The sequence below is a fragment of the Podarcis bocagei genome, assembly GCF_964188305.1.
Source record: "Podarcis bocagei genome assembly, chromosome: 4".
Classification (NCBI taxonomy): Eukaryota; Metazoa; Chordata; class Lepidosauria; order Squamata; family Lacertidae; genus Podarcis; species Podarcis bocagei.
Window position 1 is genome coordinate 44,446,074 of NC_138128.1, and position 25,262 is coordinate 44,471,335.

At 44.8% G+C, this 25,262-nt stretch overlaps 1 protein-coding gene and 1 long non-coding RNA gene across 3 annotated transcripts; one reads left to right on the plus strand and one right to left on the minus strand.

Annotated features, from left to right (window-relative positions):
• Positions 1 to 2,139: 2,139 nt before the first annotated feature.
• Positions 2,140 to 23,250, plus strand: RRP12 (ribosomal RNA processing 12 homolog). The gene is made up of 34 exons (XM_081192325.1): positions 2,140 to 2,348; positions 3,219 to 3,460; positions 4,620 to 4,703; positions 5,587 to 5,663; positions 6,673 to 6,778; positions 7,235 to 7,351; positions 7,614 to 7,752; positions 7,900 to 8,027; positions 8,342 to 8,440; positions 8,655 to 8,746; positions 8,836 to 8,947; positions 9,493 to 9,593; positions 9,689 to 9,803; positions 10,091 to 10,233; positions 10,753 to 10,874; positions 11,434 to 11,498; positions 11,621 to 11,783; positions 12,043 to 12,197; positions 13,693 to 13,760; positions 14,173 to 14,266; positions 15,027 to 15,185; positions 15,327 to 15,407; positions 16,312 to 16,417; positions 17,371 to 17,478; positions 17,869 to 18,026; positions 18,395 to 18,486; positions 18,902 to 19,060; positions 19,248 to 19,420; positions 19,547 to 19,663; positions 20,578 to 20,627; positions 20,862 to 20,940; positions 21,545 to 21,612; positions 22,081 to 22,160; positions 22,794 to 23,250. The coding sequence occupies exons 1-34, from the start codon at positions 2,210 to 2,212 to the stop codon at positions 22,894 to 22,896; spliced, it is 3,894 nt and encodes a 1,297-aa protein (XP_081048451.1). The 5' UTR covers positions 2,140 to 2,209; the 3' UTR covers positions 22,897 to 23,250.
• LOC308586077 lies at positions 8,869 to 25,243 on the minus strand. Of its 2 annotated transcripts, XR_014007743.1 has the most exons (5): positions 25,081 to 25,243; positions 21,202 to 21,268; positions 10,696 to 10,861; positions 10,054 to 10,213; positions 8,869 to 9,006 (listed from the first exon to the last, which is right to left on the minus strand). It is a non-coding gene; the product is annotated as an uncharacterized lncRNA (long non-coding RNA). The 2 variants fall into 2 exon arrangements; XR_014007744.1 differs by lacking the exon at positions 21,202 to 21,268 and having other exon boundaries at positions 25,081 to 25,233.
• Between the last annotated feature and the right edge of the window lie 19 nt (positions 25,244 to 25,262).

The window sequence follows — 25,262 nt, forward strand, 5'->3', positions numbered from 1 at the left end:
TTCCAGATGGTGTACTTCAAAATGAGACCAGCTTTGCATAGGATGAATGCCTTGGAACAGCCACATGCTAGTGAACAGTAGACACTTAACACCTATAGCACAGGCTCTTAGCCAGTCCAGGCATCGGGGGTTACAACCTTGCATGATTGAATGTTCCTCTTGTGTGGCAGGGGATTCTGCCTTTAGAAAGCTAGAGTGTAAAGGAATGAAAGTCCCATCTTATTTTCTTCCTGTCGTGCTCAAAGCAGGGCAGATATCTGACCCCCACCCCAGCTAAAGTGATACTGGCCTGAAAAAATCTTCACAAAGTGTATGAGAGAATGTGATGCTAACAACCAATACCAAAATGAAGGTCTTCTAGGCTTGCGTGTTGAGCGTGCTGCTTTGTGGAAGTGAGTCATGGGCAGGAGTGACACCCTAATGCCTTCCATATGTGCTGCGTCAGGAAGATTTTGGGCATTGCATGGCAGGACAGAGTCTCAAACAAAGATGTGCTCTCCCAAGCCCACATTCCCAGCCTATTTACACTTCTGTCTTAGCAACCTTGGCCATGTACACATGACCAGCCAGGCAGGTTCCCCAAGGATCTCTACAGGGAGCTGGCTTCAGGCACTACATCAACTCTGTGTTACAAAGATGTCCGCAAACACGACATGAAGGTTGACAACATTAATCTTGCAGTGTGGGAATCCCTTGCAGACGTTCACTGTGCCTGGAGATAGACAGACAGGTTGTGTATTCACAGCATGGACCAGAGGAAGAATGACCGCTGGCAGAAGCACCGAGAGAAGCAACATCACGGTGCATCTGTAACAGATGTCTTCCCCTCATAGGTGCCAACTCGAACATGAGCACCCACAAAATTCCCCATGAAGGGGCTTGGCACCCACAAATGTTGGTGCCGGGGCCAGGCACACTGCATGGTACCATGGGCCCGGGCACCCATGGTCACAGGTCCAAGTTGGCACTCCTGCTTCCTCTGCCCCACCTGCAATAAAACATATATTTCCTGTATTGGTATCTAGAGACACAGCAGGTGCTGTAACTCTCCAATGGTTTGACTTTACCCCCAAAGGCACACTCTTCCATAAATGGCCTCCAAGGCACATGGTCACAGTGTAGGCACTAATCAATGCTGCCTAAGGCACTGTGCCTCCAGGTTACCCAATTTTCATACAAGACAAACTGGTGTTATATTTTCCACCAGCCTTGCTCTTGAAAACGAAATGTAGCACTTTTGAGTGCTACATCTAGCTTCATTAACCATGAACCCCCAAACTTGGGATCCCCTCCAAACCGGTGCCTAAGTTATTTAGGCATTTTGCCACATCCCCCAAACTGTGAAACTGATACATCAAACTATCCATTTGGAGTAAATTGGACAAGGGGGGATTTTGAGTGCTGTTAACTAGAAACCACAGTTTAGTATATCTCTTACTGTGCTTCTGGGAAAGTGCTGCAAAGCTTCGGGTTTCTGCTGCAAAACAACTGCAAAACGTTGCCACTGGTTTGGAGAGTATTGGACAACATTGGGTTTTGGGATGACACCCATGATCCCTGGTTTGGTGTATCAATTTCTCAGTTCGGGGGCCACTGCAAAACGTAAGGCTTGGGCTGAAAAACTCTGCAAAACGATTGCAAAACGTTGGCACTGGTATGGAGGGGATTCTAAATTTGGGGGTTTGTAGTCAGTACACCAATACGCGGCAGAGATGGAGTTGGAACCCATGCCTTTCTGCGAATAAATGTCAAGAAGGAATGGGATCAACGAGTATGGCATTAAACACTAGTTCTTAACTCTTAGTTAATTAAAAAAAAAACAAGTTTGAAATCCGCTTTATATCTACTTTTTGCTATCCTCACCACATTCGTGAACAATTTAACCACCTCTTTTAAAAAAGAAAACACCTTCTGCTGCCATAACAGACAAATAGCCTCATCTATTGAGTCACGGACTTGCGGCAGCATTAAAATTCTACTCTCGGCCTTTTACGCCCACTACCCTTTCGTCGTATATGGAGGGTTATTAACGGGGTCGGAAGTGGATGTTGTATTTTTTTCCCTTTACCTCTTTGGATAGCGGCGGAAAACGTTGAAGGGAAAGCGGAAGTTGATTCTCCGCACGGAGGCGGATAACCGGAAGTGCTTGGAAAACAAGGCGGAACTGAGGAGCTGCACGTGGGGTTTCTCGTGGCCTGCGCCGTTCAGAATGGGGCGTTCGGGCAAGCTGCGCTCTGGCTCTGCCAGTAAACTCAAGCGCTGGCGCAAGGGGCATAGCAGCGACAGTAACCCGGAGGGGAGACGCTACCGCCTGGCTGCCAGGGGTCGCTTGCTCGCTCCCCGATCCGGTATGTGCGGCCAGGATAAGTGGGGGAATAGAATGCACTTATAGAAGGGGGGGGATCGGAATAGAAGGGCTTCAGAGACAGAGAGATCTGCTACGAGGGCTTATAGCGTCATGGGGTTGAAGAAAAGCATTCTTCACCCGGAGAAATGTACTTTGTTTAGTTATCCTACGTTATTGAACGTTAAAACCATGGAACTGTCCGACATGAATGAATTCCTGTACCCACCCTATGTGATGTAGCTGGTGCCAGCATCTTTTGTGCCCCATAACACAATACAGTGGTACCTCGGGTTACATACGCTTCAGGTTGCATACGCTTCAGGTTACAGACTCCGCTAACCCAGAAATATTACCTCGGATTAAGAACTTTGCTTCAGGATGAGAACAGAAATTGTGCTCCAGCGGCGCGGCAGCAGCAGGAGGCCCCATTAGCTAAAGTGGTGCTTCAGGTTAAGAACAGTTAAGAACAGACCTCCGGAACGAATTAAGTACTTAACCTGAGGTACCACTGTACAAAAGACAAGAAGTATATATTTTCTCCTATTAAGTGTGACGTTTCATTTTCCACAGCGACCCTTGTTACTATGGGTGAAGTACTGCTGCCTGTAGTGCTTGTTCATTGATGGTTAAGTTGGAATAATAGTTGTGGAAGGATACTTGTGTAAATTTTGATACCAAGCTAGTGAGTAGCTATCTAACGCCGTGACCGGTCTGTTGTGGATTAATCTCCTTTCTGGATTGCCTGGAAACAACTTGGCTTGTCATTTGTGACTCTCTTGGTAGGCCTTATATGGACAGAAACCTCATAGCAATCCGTTATGAAATGTGTACTCCCCCCAGTGTTGATTGAAGGTTTGTCTTTCCCTTACAGAAAACAGTAACCTGACTGTGGATGCTCTGAAACTGCACAATGAACTGCAGTCATCAGGACCCCTGCCTGCCTCACGGGATGGGGAAGGGAGTCAGCTGCGCATGGAGGAGGATGACAATGCCGAAACTGCTAAGACCCACAAATCTTCAGCCACCTTCCTGAGTGGACTGAGTGACTGCACCAGCCTCACCTTCAGTAAAGTGCAACGTTTCTGGGAGTCCAACTCTGCTGCTCACAAGGAGGTAATTGAATGCCAACTCCTAGGAAGTCACAAGGGCGGTGAAAGGGAGGGGCATAGAATATTGGGGGAAAGCACGCAGAGGAAAAAGTCAGTTTTTGACTGTAAGAGGAGATGGAGTGGAAGAGAGGTCAGCAGAGAAGAAAGTGGGTAAACAATACATTAGAAGGAACAGAGAAAAGTGGACACCAAGCAACCAAAGTGATAGACTAAAAGAAGTAACAGCAGTCAACTGACAGTGTGTCACTAAAGCAGCAGTTATGTTGTTAGCTCATTGTTAACTGCCCTAAAGCTACAAGATTAATAAGTAATACAGTGGTACCTCGGGTTACAGATGCTTCAGATTACAGACTCCGCTAACCCAGAAATAGTACCTCGGGTTAAGAACTTTGCTTCAGGATGAGAACAGAAATTGTGCTGTGGCAGCGGGAGGCCCCATTAGCTAAAGTGGTACCTCAAGTTAAGAACAGTTTCAGGTTAAGACTGGACCTCCAGAATGAATTAAGTTCTTAACCCGAGTACCACTGTAATCATATGCGTAAGAGTTGCCAATCTGCCTCTCCCTGTTCATAACTGAGAACTGTGTGCACTATATTTGTTATTCAGGATTGAACAGTTTATAGTTGTTGGCTGTCTGGTAATAATGTAAGAGATGGATCCTCAGAGGTACGTTATGAATACACTGGCTTCCTGCTACATATTGGGGGCACTTTGACGCCTTCATTGTTCTGAGGGAAATGGAGGAAGAATTGCTATGCCATTTTGGAAATTTAAAGCAGAACTTGAATTCATACTTAGATTGCAAGAATGAGAAAAGTGGGCATTGTGCCTCCATCTCCAGATTGAAGAGCAAGTGAAATGAATGTCAATCTACCGCTCATCTCCCTGGATCTCTAGTTCAGACACAATCCTCCTACTCTCATGTCAGCTCAAGAGCCCAGCACAGTAGTTATAGATAGCTGGTCTGCTCTTCCAGCTATTTGCTTATCTATGTCGAAGTCATGCTGACCAGTAATCAATGGTGAAGTTTTCAGTCTCTCCGGGAAGCATTCATAGGGATGGACAACAATGTTTACATGTAGGTGTTGGGATGGCATGTTGTGAGGGAATGTTAAATTAATTTGGGCTTTAATCTGAATTCTCACACTTGGATTCTTTGATAGATATGTGCGGTATTGGCTGCTGTCACCGAGGTGATCCGAGCACAGGGTGGCGTAGAGAGTGAGACAGAGTATTTTGGTGCATTGGTAAGTACCAGTGCTGTAAAATGAGGCAGGCAGGAGCTACCTGGAGGTTTCAGGTCACTGATATGTACAGTTGAGTGTGGTTACCAACAACTGCTGTGATCGCAGTATTCATCAATAATCCCAATAAACAAACAGACTTGACCGTCATAAGGCAAATAGCAGACAGGAAGTAATGGCAAGACCTTGTAGCATTTGCATGAACAGTTTATCTTGCTTCCCTTCATGCTTTTTACTTATTTATTTTATTACTACATTTACATCTTGCCCTTCAAGGAAAATTTCCAGGGAAGCTTACATAAAATTCAGTAAGCACAACCAACACCAATCCCACTGGATGAAACAATTCCATACACCAGTTGGAGTGATGATGAGAGAAGGCTCCACTTGATATGCACTCAGCCTAGGGAACGGGGAAATAAACCACTAAGAAAATTGCAAAATGGTGCATCCATAGCCCACCCATGGTAGCAACTGCAGAGGGAGCCAATGAAGTCATGATAACAATTAAGCCCCACAACACAGCCCTCGTCTATATTTCTGACACTCATATACTGGTTGTGGCGTGCTATGATTGGGTGCTCCTTGCAGCATATCCTGCATTTTATCATAGCAATATGGGAGGTGGGGGAAGATTGTCACATGAGCCAGCATATGGCCAGGTTGTTGTTGCCATTATTATTATTAAAATTTGGATACTGCCCAAGATCTCAGGGTGGTTCATAGCGTAAAAATACAGAATAAAACCACAAAGTACATAATAGAAACATAATCAGAGCAAAAACAAACCAATAACCTAAAGGTGCTCCGTTAGACTTCAAGATGCAATCCCAGGGAGTCCAACATCCTTTCTGATTACTTCCTGCACCATACTATGTCTCCTCAGATGACTACTCTGGAAGCTGTGGAATCTCCAGAGTCCCTGGCTGCTGTTGCTTACCTGCTGAATCTGGTGTTGAAGAGGTGAGTTCTAAGAACATGAGAGAAGTACTTTTGGACCAGACCAGTGGCCCACATCAGGATGCTTTAGAAAACGATTAGAACTATTGAGGATGCAAGCATAACCTTCAATGCTATCTTGACTATTTCCCGGACAAAGGCTGATCTGGATGTAGCTATTGAATGTGTTGGGCCCTGTTGTGAATCCATTTACACTCTTGACCTCTTTTTATTGTATTTTGGCAATGAGTCCCCAAGATAAATATCCTTCCTCTTTGGGTTGCTGTTTAATTGATTGACACATTCATATGATGTGTTACTGAAATAAAAGTCCCCAAGCAATTTTTTGCACCTGACCTTTTAAACTGTCCTTAATGGTAAAAAATCCTGAATCTATTAGACATTCATTTTCTGGTATCTTTTATGCAGCCCTGATCACTCAAGCACTTCTGTCCACATTTACCACTTCATTATATCTCTGTTTAGATAAGATGACCAGAACTCCCCACCATGACCTAAGTATGGATGTTGTTGCTCTTACACTTGACAATAGATAACTGTGCAAGTGATGAAGTGCAAGAGCTGGTCTGGGGCTTTGGTGACTCTCTTGTCTTTTGAAACAGAGTGGGTGATTCATGTACTGGGAGATTAGAAGTATAGGGTGCTACCAAACTAAGCCTAGCTGCAAGAGAGTAAAGTTCCTTGGAAGCAAAGGGTAGTGGAATATAGTGATACCTTGGATCTTGAATGCCTTGGCTCATGAACAAATTGGCTCCTGAACGATTGAAACCCGGAAGTGAGTGTTCTGGTTTTAAACATTCTTTTGGAAGCAGAACATACAACAGGGCTTCCGTGGCTTCTGATTGGCTGCAGGAGCTTCCTGCAGCCAATCAGAAGCTGCACTTCGGTTTCCGAACATTTTGGAAGTTGAACAGACTTCTGTAGTGGATTCTGTTCGACTTCCAAGGTATGACTGTACTTGCTATTGTTTTTGCCTAACATTGATACCTCCTATCTCTTAACTCCCTAATAGGGTACCAGGTCCTGTGCTGATCAAGAAATTCTCTGATACATCAAAGGCCTTTATGGGGATCTTAGGCTCCCAAGCCTGTGGAGACTCCACCTCAGCCCTGCGCTGGGTAAGTGTTTCAGGAGAGGACTAACTGTGGGGCAGGATGGACATCTGGATATTGGGTGTGGGCAGCTGTTGTGGTTAATGGAATCCTTTATGTAGTGTGATGTGCACTTGTGATTGTATTGTGAAATCCCTTTGAGATGCTTCATGGGAAATAATGCAGAAATGAAATATAAATAAATAAAAAATGCATGTCCAGGAGTCAGGGGCCATTCTGTATAGCTTCTTGGTTTATTGCTTCTCACCCCACCACCCCCACAAGCAAGGTGTGTGGAGCAGTGCTGGGTTGAATGAATCCTGTTGATAGGCTCAAAGATAAAGGGCGTAGGTAGTGGTGTCAGATGCATCAGAAATTTTAAACTGAAACCCTGGCTTAAGGGCTCACTAGTGTATATGCAAGGATGTTTCTTGGCATAGTGATAGCACTCTATATGTCCATCCTTAATCTGTCTGCTTTCAGGTGCTCTCCTGCCTAGCTACATTGCTGCGAAGACAGAACCTGGTAGCTTGGAATTACCCTGTGACGATGCAAGTTTTTCATGGCATTCTCAGCTTTACTGTCCATGTCAAGCCCAAGGTGAGTTCACATCACCTACCCTGTTCAGCACAAACCAGTCAGTTTCACTGCACTTGGCAGCATGCACCCCAACGCTGCCCCATCGCTTTTGTTTCATCTGTTAAATGTATGTCCCACCTTTCCATGTGGAATGCCTATGGGGGCTAACAATAAAGTATAATAAGAGATGTAGCTCATTTCCAGTATGCAACTGCTTGGAGCTGGGCATGAAGTAAACAGCCCAGCTCACCACCCTCTCTCCCTCCCCTTTCCTCGCTTGCAGGTTCGCAAGGCTGCTCAGCATGGCGTTTGCTCCATCCTGAGAGGTAGCGAATTCCTCTTTGGGGATGGGGCTCCCTCGCATCACCCAGCTGCATCTTCTGCTGCCAAGTTCTGCGTGCAAGAGATTGAGAAAGCTGGAGGTATTGGAGACGGGAGATTCATGAGTTGTGTTTTATTAATATTTGCAAGCTGCTCTGGGACAAATCTCCCTGAAGGGTGGGCTGTGAGTTTTATAATAACAAACTGTGTTGAGAAGGTAGCAGTGCTAGACCTCTTTGGTTTTCCAGGTGCCAAAGAGGCCACAACCACTCTTCATGTACTCACTCTGCTGCGTGACTTGCTGCCCTGCCTGCCTGCCCCATCTGTCAAATCTTGCTGCGAGACCCTCCTTCGAGTTATGACCCTCAGCCATGTGGTGAGCTCTCTTCTGTTGGTTAACAGCGGCTCTGTGGCGCTGCCTCTGCTCTGCGGATGCCACACCACCCAGTGGGGAGAGCCAGCATGCTTCAGTAAGAATGAAAGCATGAATAGTCTTTGTTTGTTACCAATGGGGGCTTGGTATGAATTACCTATGTTTCTAAAGTCCCTCTTCAGGATGGGAAATAATGGCCCTGTCACTTTAAGAGGGACACTTCATTACCATATTTGGCACACTGGCTTTTGTGGGGAGCCAGTGTATCTGGTGCTTTTAAAATAACTTATTTTTACACATCTTCTCTCCACCCCCAGCTAGTGACAGCATGTGCTATGAAAGCTTTCCACAGCCTCTTCGTTGCCCAGCCGCCCCCATCCTGCCTGCCAGCTGAACTCAATGCCCAGATCATCGTGGTGAGTACTGTAAGAGTCAGACTAGATGAGTGGGGGGGGGTGCATAACCAGCCCTGGGGGCTCAAATATTTAGTTATTCGTTTTGGTACATATATATCCTACTTTTCAAGGCAAAAACCCTTCTCAAAGCAATTCACGAGCTAGTATCAATACAACTTTAAAATAATTCAGATTCAGTAAACAACCAATAACGCTATCTATTCTGCTTTACCAGGCCCTATATGACTATTTACCCAGGGAAAATGACCTTCAGCCTCTGCTGGCCTGGCTATCTGTCATGGAGCGGGCACATGTCAATCTGGCAAAGTAAGGAGGAGAGTAGTGGGGAAGATGGATGGGTGGTGTTGGGTCTACTCCTCAGCTGGTCCATAACAAAAGGTCTCTCCATTCTCTAGGCTGCAGTGGGATCTGTGCTGGGCTCACCTTTCCCGCCTCTTCAGTGCGGCAGTGAACTGCTTCCTTTCTCCTCACACACAGGTGGCGGCAGCTGCTGCTCAAACCCTAAAGGTACTGTCCTACCTTTACTCCCAAGCATACCATGTAGGGCTGTCAAGAATTGTGTGCTGCTGAAATAAAGATTTGTTTGGCATTTCAGTGAAAGTATGCAACCCCACTCTCCCCAAAAGTCCTCTTTGTGAATACACACCTACAGAGAACTTTTGCATTGCCAGCTTCAGTTCAACCCCGTGATGTAACAGGATACTCGGACCTACAGCCAGTGCTGCAAGCACTGATTGGCACTCACCGAAAGCCTGCTTTAAGGAGGCATCCACTGTGCTGGTGGGGAACTCCTTAGCACAGTCCATCACTGCAGGCTTACTATATAGCCATTCAGCTGACAGTGCGAGTTTCTCTTGGCAAGGAATAACTGGAGCACTTTAATGCTCCTGATTGTTTGGCATCTATGTCACCATGTGGGTAAGAGGGCATGGTTTGAGGAAAACTGCCTTGTGGGCCCAATTGGGACACATGCTGGACTTTGCCCACCCCTGCTGTAAGGAGAGTGGGCTAGTGCTAAAGCTCTATGTGTGTGTGTTTGCCTCTTGTTGTAGGTCTTGCTCAATGAATGCGTGGCCCCCCACATGGCAGAGCTGGGGCTGGTTTCCTCTGCCACCCCCTCTGGACCGGCTGCTCACGTCTGCAAGATGTTCAGGTAGAAGAAGTGGCCCAGTAGGTTGAGGGAAAGAGGTCAAAATCCTGGTTTTGAAAGGCTGCGTGTTGAATAACTATTTGCTTTTCTCCTTGCAGAGCAGTGGAAGAGGGCTTGACATACCGGTTCCATGCGGCATGGGCCTCCGTGTTGCAGGTTCTGAAGACTTTCTTTGAAGTGTGTGGGCATCAGTGCCATCTCACCATGTGTAAGGTAAAGGAGTTTCTGTGGTGACTGAGCCCTGTTCCACAAGAGACAAGAAGGGATCTCCATGGCAAAAGAACATTTGGACACTGAGGCCTTGCAAATCTCTGAGATGCATTGTTGCTAAACTTTTCTAGAGCTCTTAGGATCGTGAGCTGGAGTTTCGTGGATGCATAAATGTGTGTTATACAGTGGATATAAAGAAGTCAGTGATAGGAGTCATTATAAGAGGGTTGGCTGTTTTATAACACATGCTTACTTGTGTGATGCTCTCTTTTGTTTTCCTTTTTCTGCAGTGCTTACAGTCCTTAGCTGACCTGCGTGGCTCCCCACACTTTCCTCACACTGTGCTGCTCGACCAGACTCTAGGAGCTGCAGTGACCACTATGGGCCCCGAGGTGGTTCTACAGGCTGTACCCCTAGATATTGATGGCACAGAGTGAGTATAATCTCTGCCTTTCTGGGTTTCTGATGTTTCTATACCTTCCCATAAGACAAGCCCAGCTGGATCAAGCCATCTAGTTCAACATCCTATTCTCACAGTGGCCATAGGCAGATTCAAATCAGATTTTGCTACCACCTGAATAGGATAGAAATGTGACTGTCTGAATGGGCATCTGCATCAGGGTTCATATGAAAAGAAAAGTTGGGATCCCATACTCTTCCATTAATTAGGAACACGGTTGCATGTTGCAAACGCTTGTTTAGAAGGGGTTAGCAAAATCGCATTTGAATCTGCCTTTGTCATTTAGTTGGATACTCCAAGAACATAAATTTTTGGACAGGATTGTAGGCTGAGCTGGGTGTTTACTACTTGGGGCTTCCACACCTCCACTATCTTATGGCATTGTTGTAGCTGAAATTACTCGCAAAGGAACATCGGCGCCAAAATCCAACATACCCAGGTACATTGCTTCCCCAATCCTCTTAATTTTGTCATTTCTGCTTCCTCCACAAGGGAGACACTGGATTTCCCCCGTAGCTGGCTCCTTCCTGTACTCCGAGACAGTATCCGAGATGCACCCCTTGCCTTCTTCTCCAGTTACTTCCTGCCACTGGCTGCCACTCTAAAACACAGAGGTAACTGACAATGTAGATGGGCAAGACCATGAGCACGTACCAGCAGACCTGAGTGTTGGACCTTAAAAGAGCACGACAACAGCTCCATCTCTAGGGTTTAAGATTGCAGTAGAGCTGTGGTACATTCCGCCTGGAGAATCCATCGGAAAGTCTACCATACCAGACATCCCAAAACAAAATCCAGCTTCTAATGAGAAGTTTGGGCATACAGAATGAAAAAAAATACAGATGTTAAAGCTCCACATTTGAAGTCTCTGTCTTGGGATTTAGTTATAGTCTATTGCTGCATACCAGTACTGTTTGCATTCAGCAAGCAGAAATTCATCCTTTGGGTCTGCACCAATTGTGGTTTTGGATACGGGTTAGATCTGCACAAATATATGGGTCATCTATTGTATGGAATACATCATGACAGCAGTTGCCTGTTAATTTCATGAGATTTTGTATAATGTGCAAACTCCAGGTGTCCTACAGGCAGAGTGTATTGATTTCCCCCTTAGATTAGCTTCTTCATATATACTAAGCTACAGTCACAGACCTCTCTCTTACCTTTATCCAGCCACAGAGCTTGACGAGGCTAAACGGCACTTAGAAGCCAAGATCTACGATACACTGCAGTGGCAGGTGAGGCAGCACCCCAACAGTTTTGCTTTGCTTGTTTTCTGCATCTAGGACTGGGACCCTGTGCTTAAAAGGTTTGGAGAGTAACTGTGGTTCATAACAATGCTCCTTTCTCTGTCTTTCAGATCTGGACCCTTCTGCCTGGTTTCTGTAGCCAGCCTACCGATGTGGTATCCTCCTTCAAAGGACTGGCACGTACTTTGGGCATGGCCATCAGCGATCGCCCTGATCTGCGGCTCGTTGTGTGCCAAGCTTTGCGCAGGCTAATTAACAAAGGCTGTCAAACAGGTAAGATCTATCTGTGGAAGTGACCCTTGCTCAGTTTACTCTAGCCAAGTCACTGTGGCTGGAGCTGATCTGTGCTAGTTCTGCTTCTTGCTGAGAATGCAAGAGTGGAGAAAGAGGGGTAGAGAGCCTGGCAGGAGCCCTGCTGTTGATTCCAACATTTTGAAGCATGCTTCACCAGCAGCATCGTTCTCTTTCTTTCTTTCTTTCTCTCTCTCTCTCTCTCTCTCTATTCTCTATATTTGTTTGCTTCTCTTTGCAGAGGCCGAGCGTGCTGAAGTTGGGCGTTTTGCAAAGAACTTCCTGCCCATTCTATTCAATGCCTATAGCCAGGAGGGTGGTGCCAGCGAAAGCCCTGTACAGCGGCGTTCTGTGTTGGACACTATAAGGGCCTACTTGACTGTGACGGAGCCAGGGGTGAGCAAAACTCTGTGAACAACACCAGACTTCTGAGATCACCACCACTTGCTTTATCATTCTACCTTTCCTCTAGAAAGTGGGAAGCCAGCAGGGTTACTAGTTTCCAAATTCTCAAGACTTGATTTTCAGGGCTTATTTTAAACTTTCTTTAATAGTGTGTTTTAATTGTTGTAACCTGCCCCAGGACCTTGGAATGAAGGGTGATTAACAGATTGTAATAGCAATATCAATCACTTCATGTGGGCCAGCTCTATAAGTGAACAGCATTGCTAGGAATAATAATAATAATAATTATTATTATTATTATTATTATTATTATTATTATTATTATTATTATTATTATTATTATTATTATTTGTATGCCGCCCATCTGACTGGGGTGCTTCCAACAAATTATAAAACCACAGTAAAACATCAATCCTTAAAAACTTCCCTATACTAGGCTGCTTTCAAATGTCTTCTAAAAATCAAATAGTTGTTTATTTCCTTGACATCTGATGAGAGGGTTTTCCACAGGGCTGGCACCACTACCAAGAAGGCCCTCTGCCTGGTTCCCTGTAACCTCACTTCTTGCAGGGAGGGAACTGCCAGAAGGCCCTTGAAGCTGGACCTCAGACAAGGGCCATTCTCCTTATTTTAGTCTCTTAATAGAATTAATATATTTTTGTAGTGATAAAACAGGATGGATTGATGGGCAACAGTCTATACACATAAAAGACATTTTCCTTTTCTGTTGTAAGTCCCACATGTTAATATAAAAGCAGATGGGTGGATGTGCAGAACACTGACTATCAGCTCAAAATGAAAAGCCCTTTGCTAGAAAGGCTTCTCATCTGCCACTTTGGAATGTTCGCTCTTCAAGGTCGTATCAGGGAACTGAAAGAGTGCAGTGTTTGCTAGTATGGCTTCCAAAAGCACAAGTCAAAATACTGTTTAACCCTGAAGTGTTCACGCAGGAGGCTTTATAGCTGAGTTCTCTTAGGCCTTGTCAGATCCAATATGGGTGCACTTCTGCTTGCTTCAGACCAACTGGATACAAGTTGGTCACATCTCTAAGGTCTGCCGGTGCTAGGAGACAGAGGGGCAGGTGTCTGTAGCTGGATGGATCTCAAATATGGGGGGCAGGCCTTTCCCCATCAGGCCTAGAAGAATGGGGCCCTGACTGATGACACCTACAAAAACTGAGGCTGCTCAGTTCAGTGGTTTTTGTTGGGGCAGGGTGCTACTGTTATGGATACTGATTTTTTTTTTGTATCCTTTTAAAGATTTTATAATAGCATTTATGTGGAAATTGTTCAATTTGTGTACTTTTTGATGTTTTATTTATTGTTTATGACTGCGTTTGGTTATGTTTGTAATTATGTGTTTTCCCATGTTGTGAGCTGCCTTGCGCATGGTTTGAACTATGGAAAGGCAGCATACAAATAAAAGAATGTATGTGTGGTGCAAAAGGGAAGCTCTGGGGATGACACTCTCTTTATCTCTATTGCAGATGGTGCATGCTTTCCTAGAGAAAGCTAGTGAGAAACTGACCAGCTCTGATAGTTCAGAGTTCACTAGGTAAGGACACGCCAGAGTTTGGATCCATCTTTTTCCATACAATGGAGAAGAGTGTCCTCAGATGGGTTGTGCTACCCTCTTTTCTATTGTGTAGGCCTATGTAAATCAGTATTGTTTTCATCTGTCTGTGGAGTAAACCCCTCTCTGTCCCACTCCTGTTAAGCTCCAGAGCACCTCACTGGAGGCCTGATTTTTTCCTCTGTTCCTCCCAGGTGCTCCCCTCTCCCTGCAAGTCAGTGAAGGCAGAGAGAGTGGGATGCACATGGCTTTTCCATTCCTGGCCCTAGTAATTGTGGAATCTGGTAGGTTTGCACTAATAAGTAGTTGGCTTTGTACTATTCCCAGGGAGAAGCAGAGTCCTAAAGATTAGCTTTTGTGTTCACGCTTGCTAACTATGCCTTCCCTGTTGCAGGCTTTCTGTGTTGGACCTTGTTGTAGCCATGGCCCCTTACGCAGATGAGCCATCTCTGCATGATCTCTATAGCACCATCCAGTCCTCCTTACAGGTGAGCTACCTTTCAGTTGGCTGTTGGAGTGTATGCTGTGGCACATTGCAAGCTCCAGGCCTGCTAGCTTTGACCACCATGATCCCTGCTCTTCCTGAGAGTGCCATATTGACACCCTTAAAATCAGTTTAGCTATTACATTTAGGGAGATAGTGTCTTAATCTATTCAGAAGGAGGCTGCAGAGTTGTTTGACCTTATCCTTTTTACTTGGCTTCTGCTCCCCAAAGTTGTGTGGAAGCAGTAAGGTGTGTTTGTCTATGATGCATTGCTATCCTGGTCAGGCATAATCTGTCTGCTTTGGGCAACCCTATGGTCCTTGTTTCATGTTGAGTGCCTATCCTCTTGCATCTTCTTGGCCACAGGGATAACATCCTAGGTGTTTTCCCAGCTGCTTATCCTTGAACATTTTCTGTGTAGCAAAGAGAATGTTCAGATGATCCAACTGATGCTGATTCTGTGCGAAAGACTCATGTAATTGACCCTCACATTCCATATGCTTGTGACATTTAAAGAGTCTCTCAACCACATGGAAACCTCTGGCAGATATTCAGCTCCTATGCAACTAAAATATCTAAAAGGGACTAGGTGGTCCTCAAGTCCCTTCCAACATTGTAATTCTATGATTCTATAGATGTGGCCTCTCCCTGGTTTCTGGAATAATCTTCCCCCGACTTCCATATTGTGCAGGCTGGGAGCCTCTGTTCTTGTGTGCATGCAGTTTGTTTTTGCTAACTGATTTGTCTGGTATAATCATCCTAGAACAAAGACCACAGGATACAGAAGAAGGCTTATCGGGTGCTGGAGGAAATATGTGCCTCTGACAGGCCTGCCTGTCAGAACTTTGTTAGAAGTCATCTGGAGGAGCTACAGAGTGCCCTGCTAGGCTCTTTGCCCAGTGCCACTTCACCTGCCAAGAGGGTAAGGAAGGTGTCTGGGGAGAAGACACTTACTTCTTTCCCCCTTGTAGTGGGTAGGGTGCTGAAGCACAGGTGGTGATAGAAATAAGCGATTGCTGTGCCTGCCTGTCTCTAACTCCACACTCCCATTCTTTGTTCCCAGCCCCGTTTGAAGTGCCTCTTCCATGTTGTCAAGCAGCTTGCAGTGGAGCATGAGGATTTCGTTACTGCCCTGGTGCCAGAGGTGAGCAGAAAAGGCAGTGGCAGGCAGGGTGCTGAAGGAATGGGGAAAGCATTTGTGTCCGCAGAAGATGGGGAGAAATAGTACTTCTGGGGCTAGAGGTGGGAGCATGCATGGAACTAAATATTCATCTCCAAACAGAGCCAAGTTATGGTACAAGTTCTGCTATATTCTGAATCCACGCATCTTTCTGGCCCATAAATGGAATTTTCTCCTCTCCTACCTGCTGCAAACAAACTCAAGCCCTTTGGCAAGTGTAGCTATGCAGCATGGAAATCCTCTCTAATTCCTTGCTTGCCTTGTTTCTTTTGCATTACAAACATTCTCATGCTGTGAATAAGCTGTTGTAATTCAGAATTAGGAATTTTGCCTCTCCTACCTTGTGATGAGGGAATAAATATATTCCCCCATCAGTGGAGGAGGGTACCCTGTAGTGGGTTGCTGCTCCCACTTACTCTGACAGGCAGGGCTTATGCAGTTTTGTCTTAGTCCCTGACAGTTGGAAGTTACTGCCAGTTTCTGACCTGCCTGCTCTGCAGTGCTCCATCTTCAGGTTCACCCGATTTGCTCTCTTTTTTAAAAGCAACGAACTAGAAATGTTTTCTCCCTCCTTGAATCTGGATTAGATAGCTACTGCCTTTGTGAAATCCTCAGAAGAAGAAGTTCCCTACTGCTGAAAGTGTTTTGTCTGTTGTCACACGTTAAAAAAGATTTTAGGTCAACTTGATGACTGTAGTTTTTGTGCTTGGGAAAGTCATAGATTGGCTGGAGCTCTGATTTGGTAATACATTTTAGACCAATGGCTTATATTTCAGTTCTCTCTGAAAGCTGATGCTGATAATACAGTGATGTTGAAAACTGTGGGGCAGGGGTGGTATGGGGTGATGACAGGTACCTTTGTATTTAGGTCATACTCTGCACCAAGGAGGTGTCGGTGGGTGCCCGCAAGAACGCTTACAACTTACTTGTAGAGATTGGTCATGCTTTCCTGCGCTTTGGCCCCACACCAAAAGGTGAGTCCTGGTTTGCCTACATTGGGCTGTTACCAAAAAGAGATGGACTTTTTTGCCCTGAGCAAAAAGTCAAAAGCTGTGTTGGCTCCTATGTACACTCCTTCTATTTTTTATTACCTTACATTGCTTTCCATCTCTGCTTCATTTATTCCAGTAATTTTAGTCAACTCTCCTCTTATCACTGGTCCATATAACCTTTTCTGAGTTTTTCCAAATTAGTCAAATTTTGCATTTAATTGCTGAATTGAGACCTGGATGAACTTTGTACGAACTGAAAATCTGTACATATTGATTTTTTTGTGTGTAATTCTGTTTAGCAGAGGGCAATCTATGCAGGGTACTGAAGTCTAACCCCCTGACTACTAGAAATCCTCCTTAATCTCCTGTTTCAGAGATCTCATCAGACAATGCCTACACATTTTTCAGATTATCCTTGAATCATAAGTACTAGAATTTTAAATTTGGCATCTGATATTAAATTCCACACTAATTAAAGAAATGCAGGATTCACTTAGCCCAGCCTGAGGCTTTGAATATCCCAGTCTTCTACCCTTGCACTGTATAAAGCAGAACATATTTAACATTTCAGACTGGTTCCTGCTTTCAGAAGAAGGGTTTTCAGTAGCCAGAACATGGGGGCTTTTCTGTCGTTTCTAATTCAGTGTCTTATAACTGTTGCCTGTTCCCTTCCCAATATTGCCTATCTACTATTGATATCCGTACTCTTGTCTTTTTGGTCTCTGATATTCCAGCTAATTCTGAGATCTGGATGTTAGCATTGTCTCCATAGTGCCTGGGTTCCTCTTTTGAAAACCATTCATTCACATTGGGTTTTCTGCATCATTGTAGCCATTTTCTGGGGGAGCCTCTTCAGCCCCAATGCTGTGTGATATAGTTGGTATCTTACTTTTAGCAGTTTCAGTGAAATAACCCCCAGCATTTATTCCCTCCAGATGGAATGCAGCGTTATCTCCTCCTGGTTTATGCGGGCTTGACCGGTTCAGTCACCATGATCAGTTGCACGGTGCTCGCTCTTGCCCGTTTGCTCTTTGAGTTCAAAGGTGAGAGATCCGAATGCCAAAATCTTGCTGGATAATGTTTATAGCCTCAGTAGTTTAGTACAAAATTCTCCTGCGATTGGCAGGCACCAAAAGTTGGGAGGCACCAAACAGAGTTTGGAGACTGCTATTTGAACTGTGCTTATTGCATGGATGGACATGCTAACGGATATGTCTAAGGGTAACATGAATGGTTGTATTCACTATCCTGAGCAGAGAGCTGTGTGCCCTTGGGGTTCCAAGCACCACACCAGTTGTAAGCACTGTGAGGCCTGTGCTGAGTTGCTGCTGAGCAGAAAACTTGCTGAAAGTAATCTGAGCCCTGTGTTGTCTGGCTCTCAGTAGAATCTGAAGAATTGAAGTATGTCTAAGATTAGCTTTACTCTACTGCAGAACACGTTGGGTCAGATGCCCTGGAGCAGCTCATGCAGCATGTCTGCCTCATGGTAGGCTCACGGACACGGGATGTCGTCAAGTCAGCTTTGGGCTTCCTCAAGGTCGCACTCTTGCTCCTGGACACGGCACTGTTGAGTCGGCACTTGGAGACCATGGTGAGAAGAGGGAATACACTAGGGCAGCCTGTAGGAAGGAAGGTTCTGGGAATAAGAGTAGCTTAGTTTGCGTAACTTAAAGGAAGTGACGCAGAAAGGTGCCTGAATTGTTGGAACCTCTTTCTGCCCGTTGTCTTGTCTAGTTCCTGACTCAAGAGTTAATGGGTATATATTGGAATTAATGATCCACTCTTTTCCCAGCTTTGGTGAGGTGTTGTGCCACTTCTCGTGCTGTTGGGAAGCAGTAGAAGCCCGGGGAGCGGGGCAGGTTTGCACACATGCATGAGAGAGAGAACCAAGGGAATTCATTTCATGCAAGGTGTGGTTGGGGGGGCATCAAAATTCTAAAGCTTGTGCTCTGCTTACAGTTAGAAGCCATAGGAGGATTGACAGACGACATGAGACGCCATTTCCGCATGAAGCTGCGAAACCTCCTCTCCAAAATGATCCGCAAATTTGGGTAAGTTCTGGGGTTAGAGGGAGGACCGGGGAGATCCTGTGTTGTGATGCTCAGGAAGGAAAACTTCTAAGATCTATATCACATTGCTCATACACTGCTCACTCCAAAGCACTTGCTTCCTAGATGTGCTTGTCTTGAACTGTGCCCTTCTTGGATACAGCTTCATGCACACAAAACCTATCTTGAGAGTGATGACCAAGCACTTGATAGTAGTCCAGATGTTGCTGGACTCCAAATGACATTAGCTCTAACCATTATGGCCAAAGGTCTGGGATTAGCTGGAATTTTAGTCCCAGCAGTTGGAAGACCACAGGTTAAGCATTGGTCTAATATCTGTCTGACTTCTATGACTGGTAGTGGGGGATACGTGAGAGACTGATTTCTGTGACACTGTTCTTCCGTCTTTACTTCCCAGGTTTGAGCCTTTGCAGGCTTTGCTTCCTGAGTCGTATCGCAAGGTGCTGTTGAATATCCGCAAGGCTGAGGCAAGGAACCGCAAGCGGCAAGCTGTGAAACGGGCAGCAGCCACTTCTGTAGAAGAAGGAGGACCATCACAGCGTCCCAGGGGGGAGAGGTATTGATGTAGTGCTGGTCTTGTCTTCATGTCATGCCATTGTTGAACCTAAAAGCTACAGTTTTTTAAGGCTAGAGCAGGAGGGGTGTCTGCCATGACAAGTGCGTTAGAAAATGAAGTGTTCTTTATGTTCCTCTGCACCCTCAGTAAGTACTACTTGTATTGCCTCCTGCCTTCTTGTTTACAGTATGGAGGAGGTCCTGGCAGACTCGGACTCTGATCTTGAAGATGACATCAAGCAGCACAAAGGAAAAGAAACCAGGAAAGTGCTACGGCAACAAAGCCAGGCCTGGCTTAAGGAGGGAGAAGGCGATGAGCCCCTCAACTTCTTGGACCCTAATGTGGCCCAAAGGGTTCTGGGTAAGGAGCAGTTTGACAGTGGCACAATCTGCCTTTTCAGTTTGGGGAAAGTGGGAGATCATTTATGCTGAGATAAAGGGGCTGTCCTATCTCCTTGTAAGTCTTTTGTGATCTTCTTTTATGCAGCTACGAAACCAGGCATGGGCCAGGCTGCTAAAATCAGCCATGACTTCAAGGTATCAGCTGATGGCCGTCTCATTATATGTGAAGAGGAGGAGGAGGAAGAAGAAGAAGGGGCTAAAGGTACTGGTGGATGGTCTAATGTATTCAGCTTAAAACTGGCCATCAGTGGTCTACAAGCTATGACTGGGCTTGGTATCCAAGCAATAGTTTATGTTAACCAGCTGTGGAGTCCAGTTCCACTATGATAGTATCAATATTGTATACGTTTATTGATCCTGATACTGTTTGATGGACTTGTTTGAAGTTAGATAACTTGGGCTTTATGTAGGCTGGTGAACATGTGATTTATTTGTTTTACTTTCAACATGTGATTCACTCCAGGGCTTTTGACACTTTTAGCCCTTTCAAATTAAGACTGTTCACTGTCTTCACATAAAATTATAATGTGCTTAAATATGTATTTACTTCAAACTATTTTTATACTGCCCTTCCATTAAAACAATTAAATAATTATAATGTAATAATATAATTTACTGGAAACATAAAGCAGTCCAATAAAACATACAATACAATGTAGGTACCACCAGAGAGAAAGCACTCTTCCATGTAATCACAAATGGAGTTAGTGCCATAGGATGCAACGCAAATCAGCAGCGCCTCCTCCAAATATCTTAGGGAACATCTAAAATATGTTGCTCAGGGCTTACCAGCTGTTAAATGTTAACCCAACTTACATTGTTTCCTGGTAATAAAAAACAGCAACCAAAATGTGTGTGGATTACAAAAATGAAGCACTAGCAGTTTTTCAAAGAGTGTTCTGGTGTGCTTGTGGCATGATTGCAGTCCTGTCCATACTCTTCTGGGAGTAAGCTCCTTTGAACACTTTGGTGTTTGCTTCTGATTAAAGTTTTATCATTTCAATGTGTAAAAACATTTTGAACAGCTGCAATGCATACTTTTAACTATAAATGCAAATGATTTTACGATGATGTTTTATGTATTGTTCTCACGCTGATTTTTGTTCTCTGTTACAGGAGTGGATGAAGAGATGGCAGATCTTATGCAGGAAGTCGGGATCCGAAGTGTAAGTACTGAGACATGGGCAGGAGGGGGGAAATAGGAATTTCAAGCATTTTCTTTAAAGGCCCACACAGTTGCCAAGGTGAATTGCTTGCTGAAATCAAAGGGGAACTGAGCTTGACTGTCAAATACAGTTCTTGTTACCAAGCAGATAATGCAGGAAAGGGAGAAGGCCTTGGAACCTAGTGAGAAGCCTAATTCATGTAGCAAGTGCTGATGCTTGGAAACTCTGTTGCAGAAAAAGGCTCAAAAGCGCAGATTCCGGGAAGAAGCAGATGATGAGGAACTGGGCACTGATGCAAAACCACAGTATAAGGGTAAGTGCTTTTTTTCTGGGCTGGTGGTGTGGAGTTAGCTGCCTTATCACATTGGATACATATCCCTTTAATAGGGAAGGGAAAGAGAATGAGATGCTGCTTAAGGTTATTTATATACCACCATCTCAGAAAATTTCAGGATGGTATACAATGAAATGTTTACATAAAACACCATTAAAAAGAGTACAAAATAATCATTTCAAGCAGCTGTATAGGCCTGCTGGCATATGAGAGATGCCTGAAAGTCAAAAGCAAGGATACCTGCCAAATCTCTGCTGGAAGAGTGTTCCACACCATGGCCAACTTCTACTCAAGTCCAGTTGAACCTCTGAAACAGGGGATAATGTGTTGTGCTTATGCTACAAAACCACTCAGTGCTATGTCTTGCTCCCAGTTAAACCTTAAAACAGATAGCCCATCCCCAGTGTGCTTTCTCGTGCTGCTGAAGCACAATGTGGTCGGGGAAGTGTTTCAAACAGGCTGGCTGCACTTCAAGCATTGTTGGCTACAAGAAGCCTACAATCCAGTGGCGGACTGGGCAGAAACCTTTTTGTACAGCTGAGAGAAGCCTAGAAACTATTCCATTATTGTTTGTTCTTCACAGCTGGAGGTGTTGGAATCCATCGGCCTATTGGCAAGAATGCAGCACCTAGGCAAGCATACAAGGCAAAGGTAAGATTGTGATGTGAATAGTTAGGACCTGGCATTGTCATAACTCCCAGGAGTTGATTATTTGTATAGAGCCACTTTTCCCACATCATAGGAAGCCTTGTTTATTGGACTTACCAAGCAACTCAAGTACAGATTCATAGTATCAAAGTATGTTAAAAGATGTCTTGGTACAGACATTGAAGATTTCTTGTCTCCTACCAGGAAATTTCCTTGACTGACTTATGGCAGTCTTCTACATAGCACAGCATTCTATTAACTCCCACCCTAAACACAGGACTGCAGGCTGGCTCCCTTTTAAAGACAAATCTCTGTATCTCTAAGCTAGATCCGGTTTTGAATAATTGATCTGAATGTGAGGCATTGATAGACGTTGTGAGAGCTGATGTGAAGGCCCATTTTGGCGGAAGTCTACATTTTTCCATGTCTTGCTTCTAGTCACTAAGCACTGATTCTCTTCTGTTTCTACAGAAAGGCAAAGGTGATATCAAGAAGGGCCGCCTGGATCCTTATGCCTACATCCCACTGAACAGAGCCAAACTTAACAGAAGGTATGATATGGGGATGCTGTGGGGAGAGCATAGGAAGCTGCAGATACTAGGCCATACTGCTCATTCATATAGCTGACTATTACCACAATGACCAATCACAGCTCTTCAGGGAGGTCTTTGCCATCACTTGCTACCTGGTTGGAGATGTTAAGCACTGAATTTGGCACCTTCTGCAGGCAGATCATGTCCTCTATCACTTGGATTGATCCCTAGCCAGGAGAAAAGTGGAATGTGGAGGCATTCGGTTGTGCAGGTTACGGGTTGCATCCATTGTTAGTTCTGCTTGGCGTGGAAACATTGAAATTAATGGCCTTGACTAACTTAGGCCCTTAATTTCAACAGGTCTACTAAGAGTAGAACTTAACTCTATGCAACTCAGTGTCACTGTTCAGGATTTCCCTCTATCTGTAAAATGCTGCCATGGAGTTGTGTGTGCTTGAAACCAGCAGTGTTCTCTTATCTCAAGCACTCTGCTGGATATTCTTCAGATTTGAAGTTTCCTTTTTAACTGGTATCCCAGATCTGCTTTTGCTGCAGAAGCAGGGCACCTAAAGCCTCCATGGGAGAACTACACATGTACCTGCTGTGCTTGTGGCAGTACTCATTCTAACCTCTTCTCTCTCTTTCTGGCAGGAAAAATGCAAAACTTCAGGGACAGTATAAGGGCCTGATGAAGGGGGCCCAACGTGGTGCCCAGGCAGGCAAGAGGCATCGTAAGAAGCAGCCCCATGTCTGAAGAAGACAGATCCCCTTGAAACTCCTCTGGGGTGCAGTTCCTGACTCTGGATCTGGTTGCTGCCACCTCACAACCTGAGCTGCTCTTTGAAAGTGGAATGAGATCACTAATTCCACACAGTTGCAGTGTATACTTTTCTCAGCCAAAAAACGGTGAAGATGTGTATTCTAGCCCAGACTCCCTTCTACTATTTATGGAGCTACGCAGTAGGGCTCTTCTCACCAGATGCTACTGCCATTTTTTTTTGCACAACTATGTGTGCTTCATCTAGCCTTGAACTTTGTGCAAGAGAGAGAAGTGTAATGAACTTCTGAGCAATAAATGTAACCAATGGAAGTTGGTTGTGTAAAAGCTGCTGTCCCCATCTGTCTACTTTTTCTGGCTTGAAAAGTGCCAGAACTAGCAACATAGTTGTGCTTTTGGGAACTATGCTAAACTTTCTAGGAAGTTTAACATTTCTCTGCATTTCAGGATTTATTCTTTGAGGAAAGTGACTGGTTGGTACTTGTGAAAATTAGAAAATAGTAGTATTATAGTCAGAGGCAGAAAGCTATGATCAATTCTGAACCAAGTTCCATGTGCCCATTTTATATGTTCTCTTGCTACATACATCCCAGTCAAGGAGTGTACCAGTCACAACACATGCACAGGGACAGAACCAGTGAATCCACAATGAGGAGAATGTCCACCCCACACAATCAAAATCATGCCATAGTTCCTGCAATCAGTCCCAGTTGCTCAGGCAGCAACAACACACACTCCTTCACACAGTGAGTTTGAATCCCCCTCCGCTGCTCACAAGTCTTATTAATTAACAAAACACAAAGCATCCTTAACTTCCTTCATTGATTAGGTAAAGGTAAGGTAAAGGACCCCTGGACGGTTGAGTCCAGTCGAATTAGACACTCATCTCTTTCGGGACAAGAGAGTCAGCATGACCACAGCGGTACCTGTTTATCTACTCAAGCTGGTATGCTTTCGATCTGCTGGATTGGCAGCAGCTGGGACAAAGCAACAGGAGCCATTATCTCCTTATCTACAAGCTATCAATACAAGCTGGGGGTGGACCGTGAGTACACTGGCAAGGCAGATGTTAGGGGGAAAAACCTCAGCAAAAGTTTGCATGGCAGTTCATGAGTCACTAACCAGAGCAATAATCACCCAACCCTTTCTTATTTCAAAGGTTGACAAGAGCTACAAAAGCCATAATGCACCAAACTATTTTTTGATGCATGTGAGTCAGGGATGGGGTTGCCATTTAATATCTAGTTTGCAACAGTGACATTTCATTTGAGACAATACAGAGCCAGGCAGATTTGGTGTGAGCTCTGAGGAGAGTATTCCTCCTTTTGTAGATGCTTGTAATTGATGCTTTAATTGAGATCTCTGTATTGCAGGGGGTTGAACTAGATGATTTTCTGGGTCCCTTCCAACTCTATAATTCTATCATTTTATGAAGACTTAATCCTAAAAGCTATACTATAAAGATAAAACTACTAACTCTGGAATAGTTCCAGTGGCATTACAGAAACAAGCACAACAGTTTACACTATTTTAATTCTAATATTTGGGTAAAAGATGAGTCTTCAGTAGGCCTTGACTAGCAGCACATAGTATTTTTTTGCCATTTAACAGTTACATCTTATGCAAATGCAGTCAACAAACACAAATTTTCCCCTCCACAGGCATTTGAAATCAAATTAATTTGTGCTATTTTGTTATTTTATCAAATACACTGCTAGCTGATGTGGAGTTGTAATACCTTGGGGGCGGGAAACCTCTCTGCCTTTTTATAGTGCAAGTAACAATAGGTTTGCACTGCAGAAAGTTTTAAAATATGTTCAGCTTTTGGGGGAAAGACCGTAACTGGTAGAATACAAATTTGTTGAACTGGTCCCTGTAGCTGTGCTTTCTCAGCTGATTTCTGTGTCTTGACTTACTAGGGAAGGCGCAAGAGCAGTCCTGGCATGCTTATTTTAATGGTTAGTTGGCAACCTTATTAGGACACCTACCAACTTGGAAGGGCAGGGAGCTCATACACAAGTGGACCTTTTGCCACACCAGCTCTACATCTCCCTGCCATGGCGACAACTACTACCTATTTCCTTAAGGGCGCAGGAAATATACGAGGGACGGGGAGAGAGCTGTTACTTCTAAGGGCTGAAAGCGCTGCCTTTCGCCTACTAGGTCACAGCATAACACCGTAGTTGTCAAGAAGGCGTTGGAAATGTCGCCGAGAAGACCACAAGCCCCAGAAAGCTTAAAGCCCCATTCTGGGTTTGCTCTCCCCGCCCACTTCTCTTTGTGGGGTATTTCTCCTCCTCCCCTCCCCTTGGTTTTCAACGGCGCTTCCAGGCCTGATGGTC

What these genes read in the sequence shown, in the direction of transcription:
- RRP12 (XM_081192325.1), top strand. Translation starts at nt 2,210, where the DNA reads ATGGGGCGTTCGGGCAAGCTGCGCTCTGGCTCTGCCAGTAAACTCAAG. An exon ending in TTACTGCCCTGGTGCCAGAG is followed by an intron (nt 15,408 to 16,311) that starts GTGAGCAGAAAA and finishes CTTTGTATTTAG; the next exon opens with GTCATACTCTGCACCAAGGA. An exon ending in TGTGGCCCAAAGGGTTCTGG is followed by an intron (nt 19,421 to 19,546) that starts GTAAGGAGCAGT and finishes TCTTTTATGCAG; the next exon opens with CTACGAAACCAGGCATGGGC.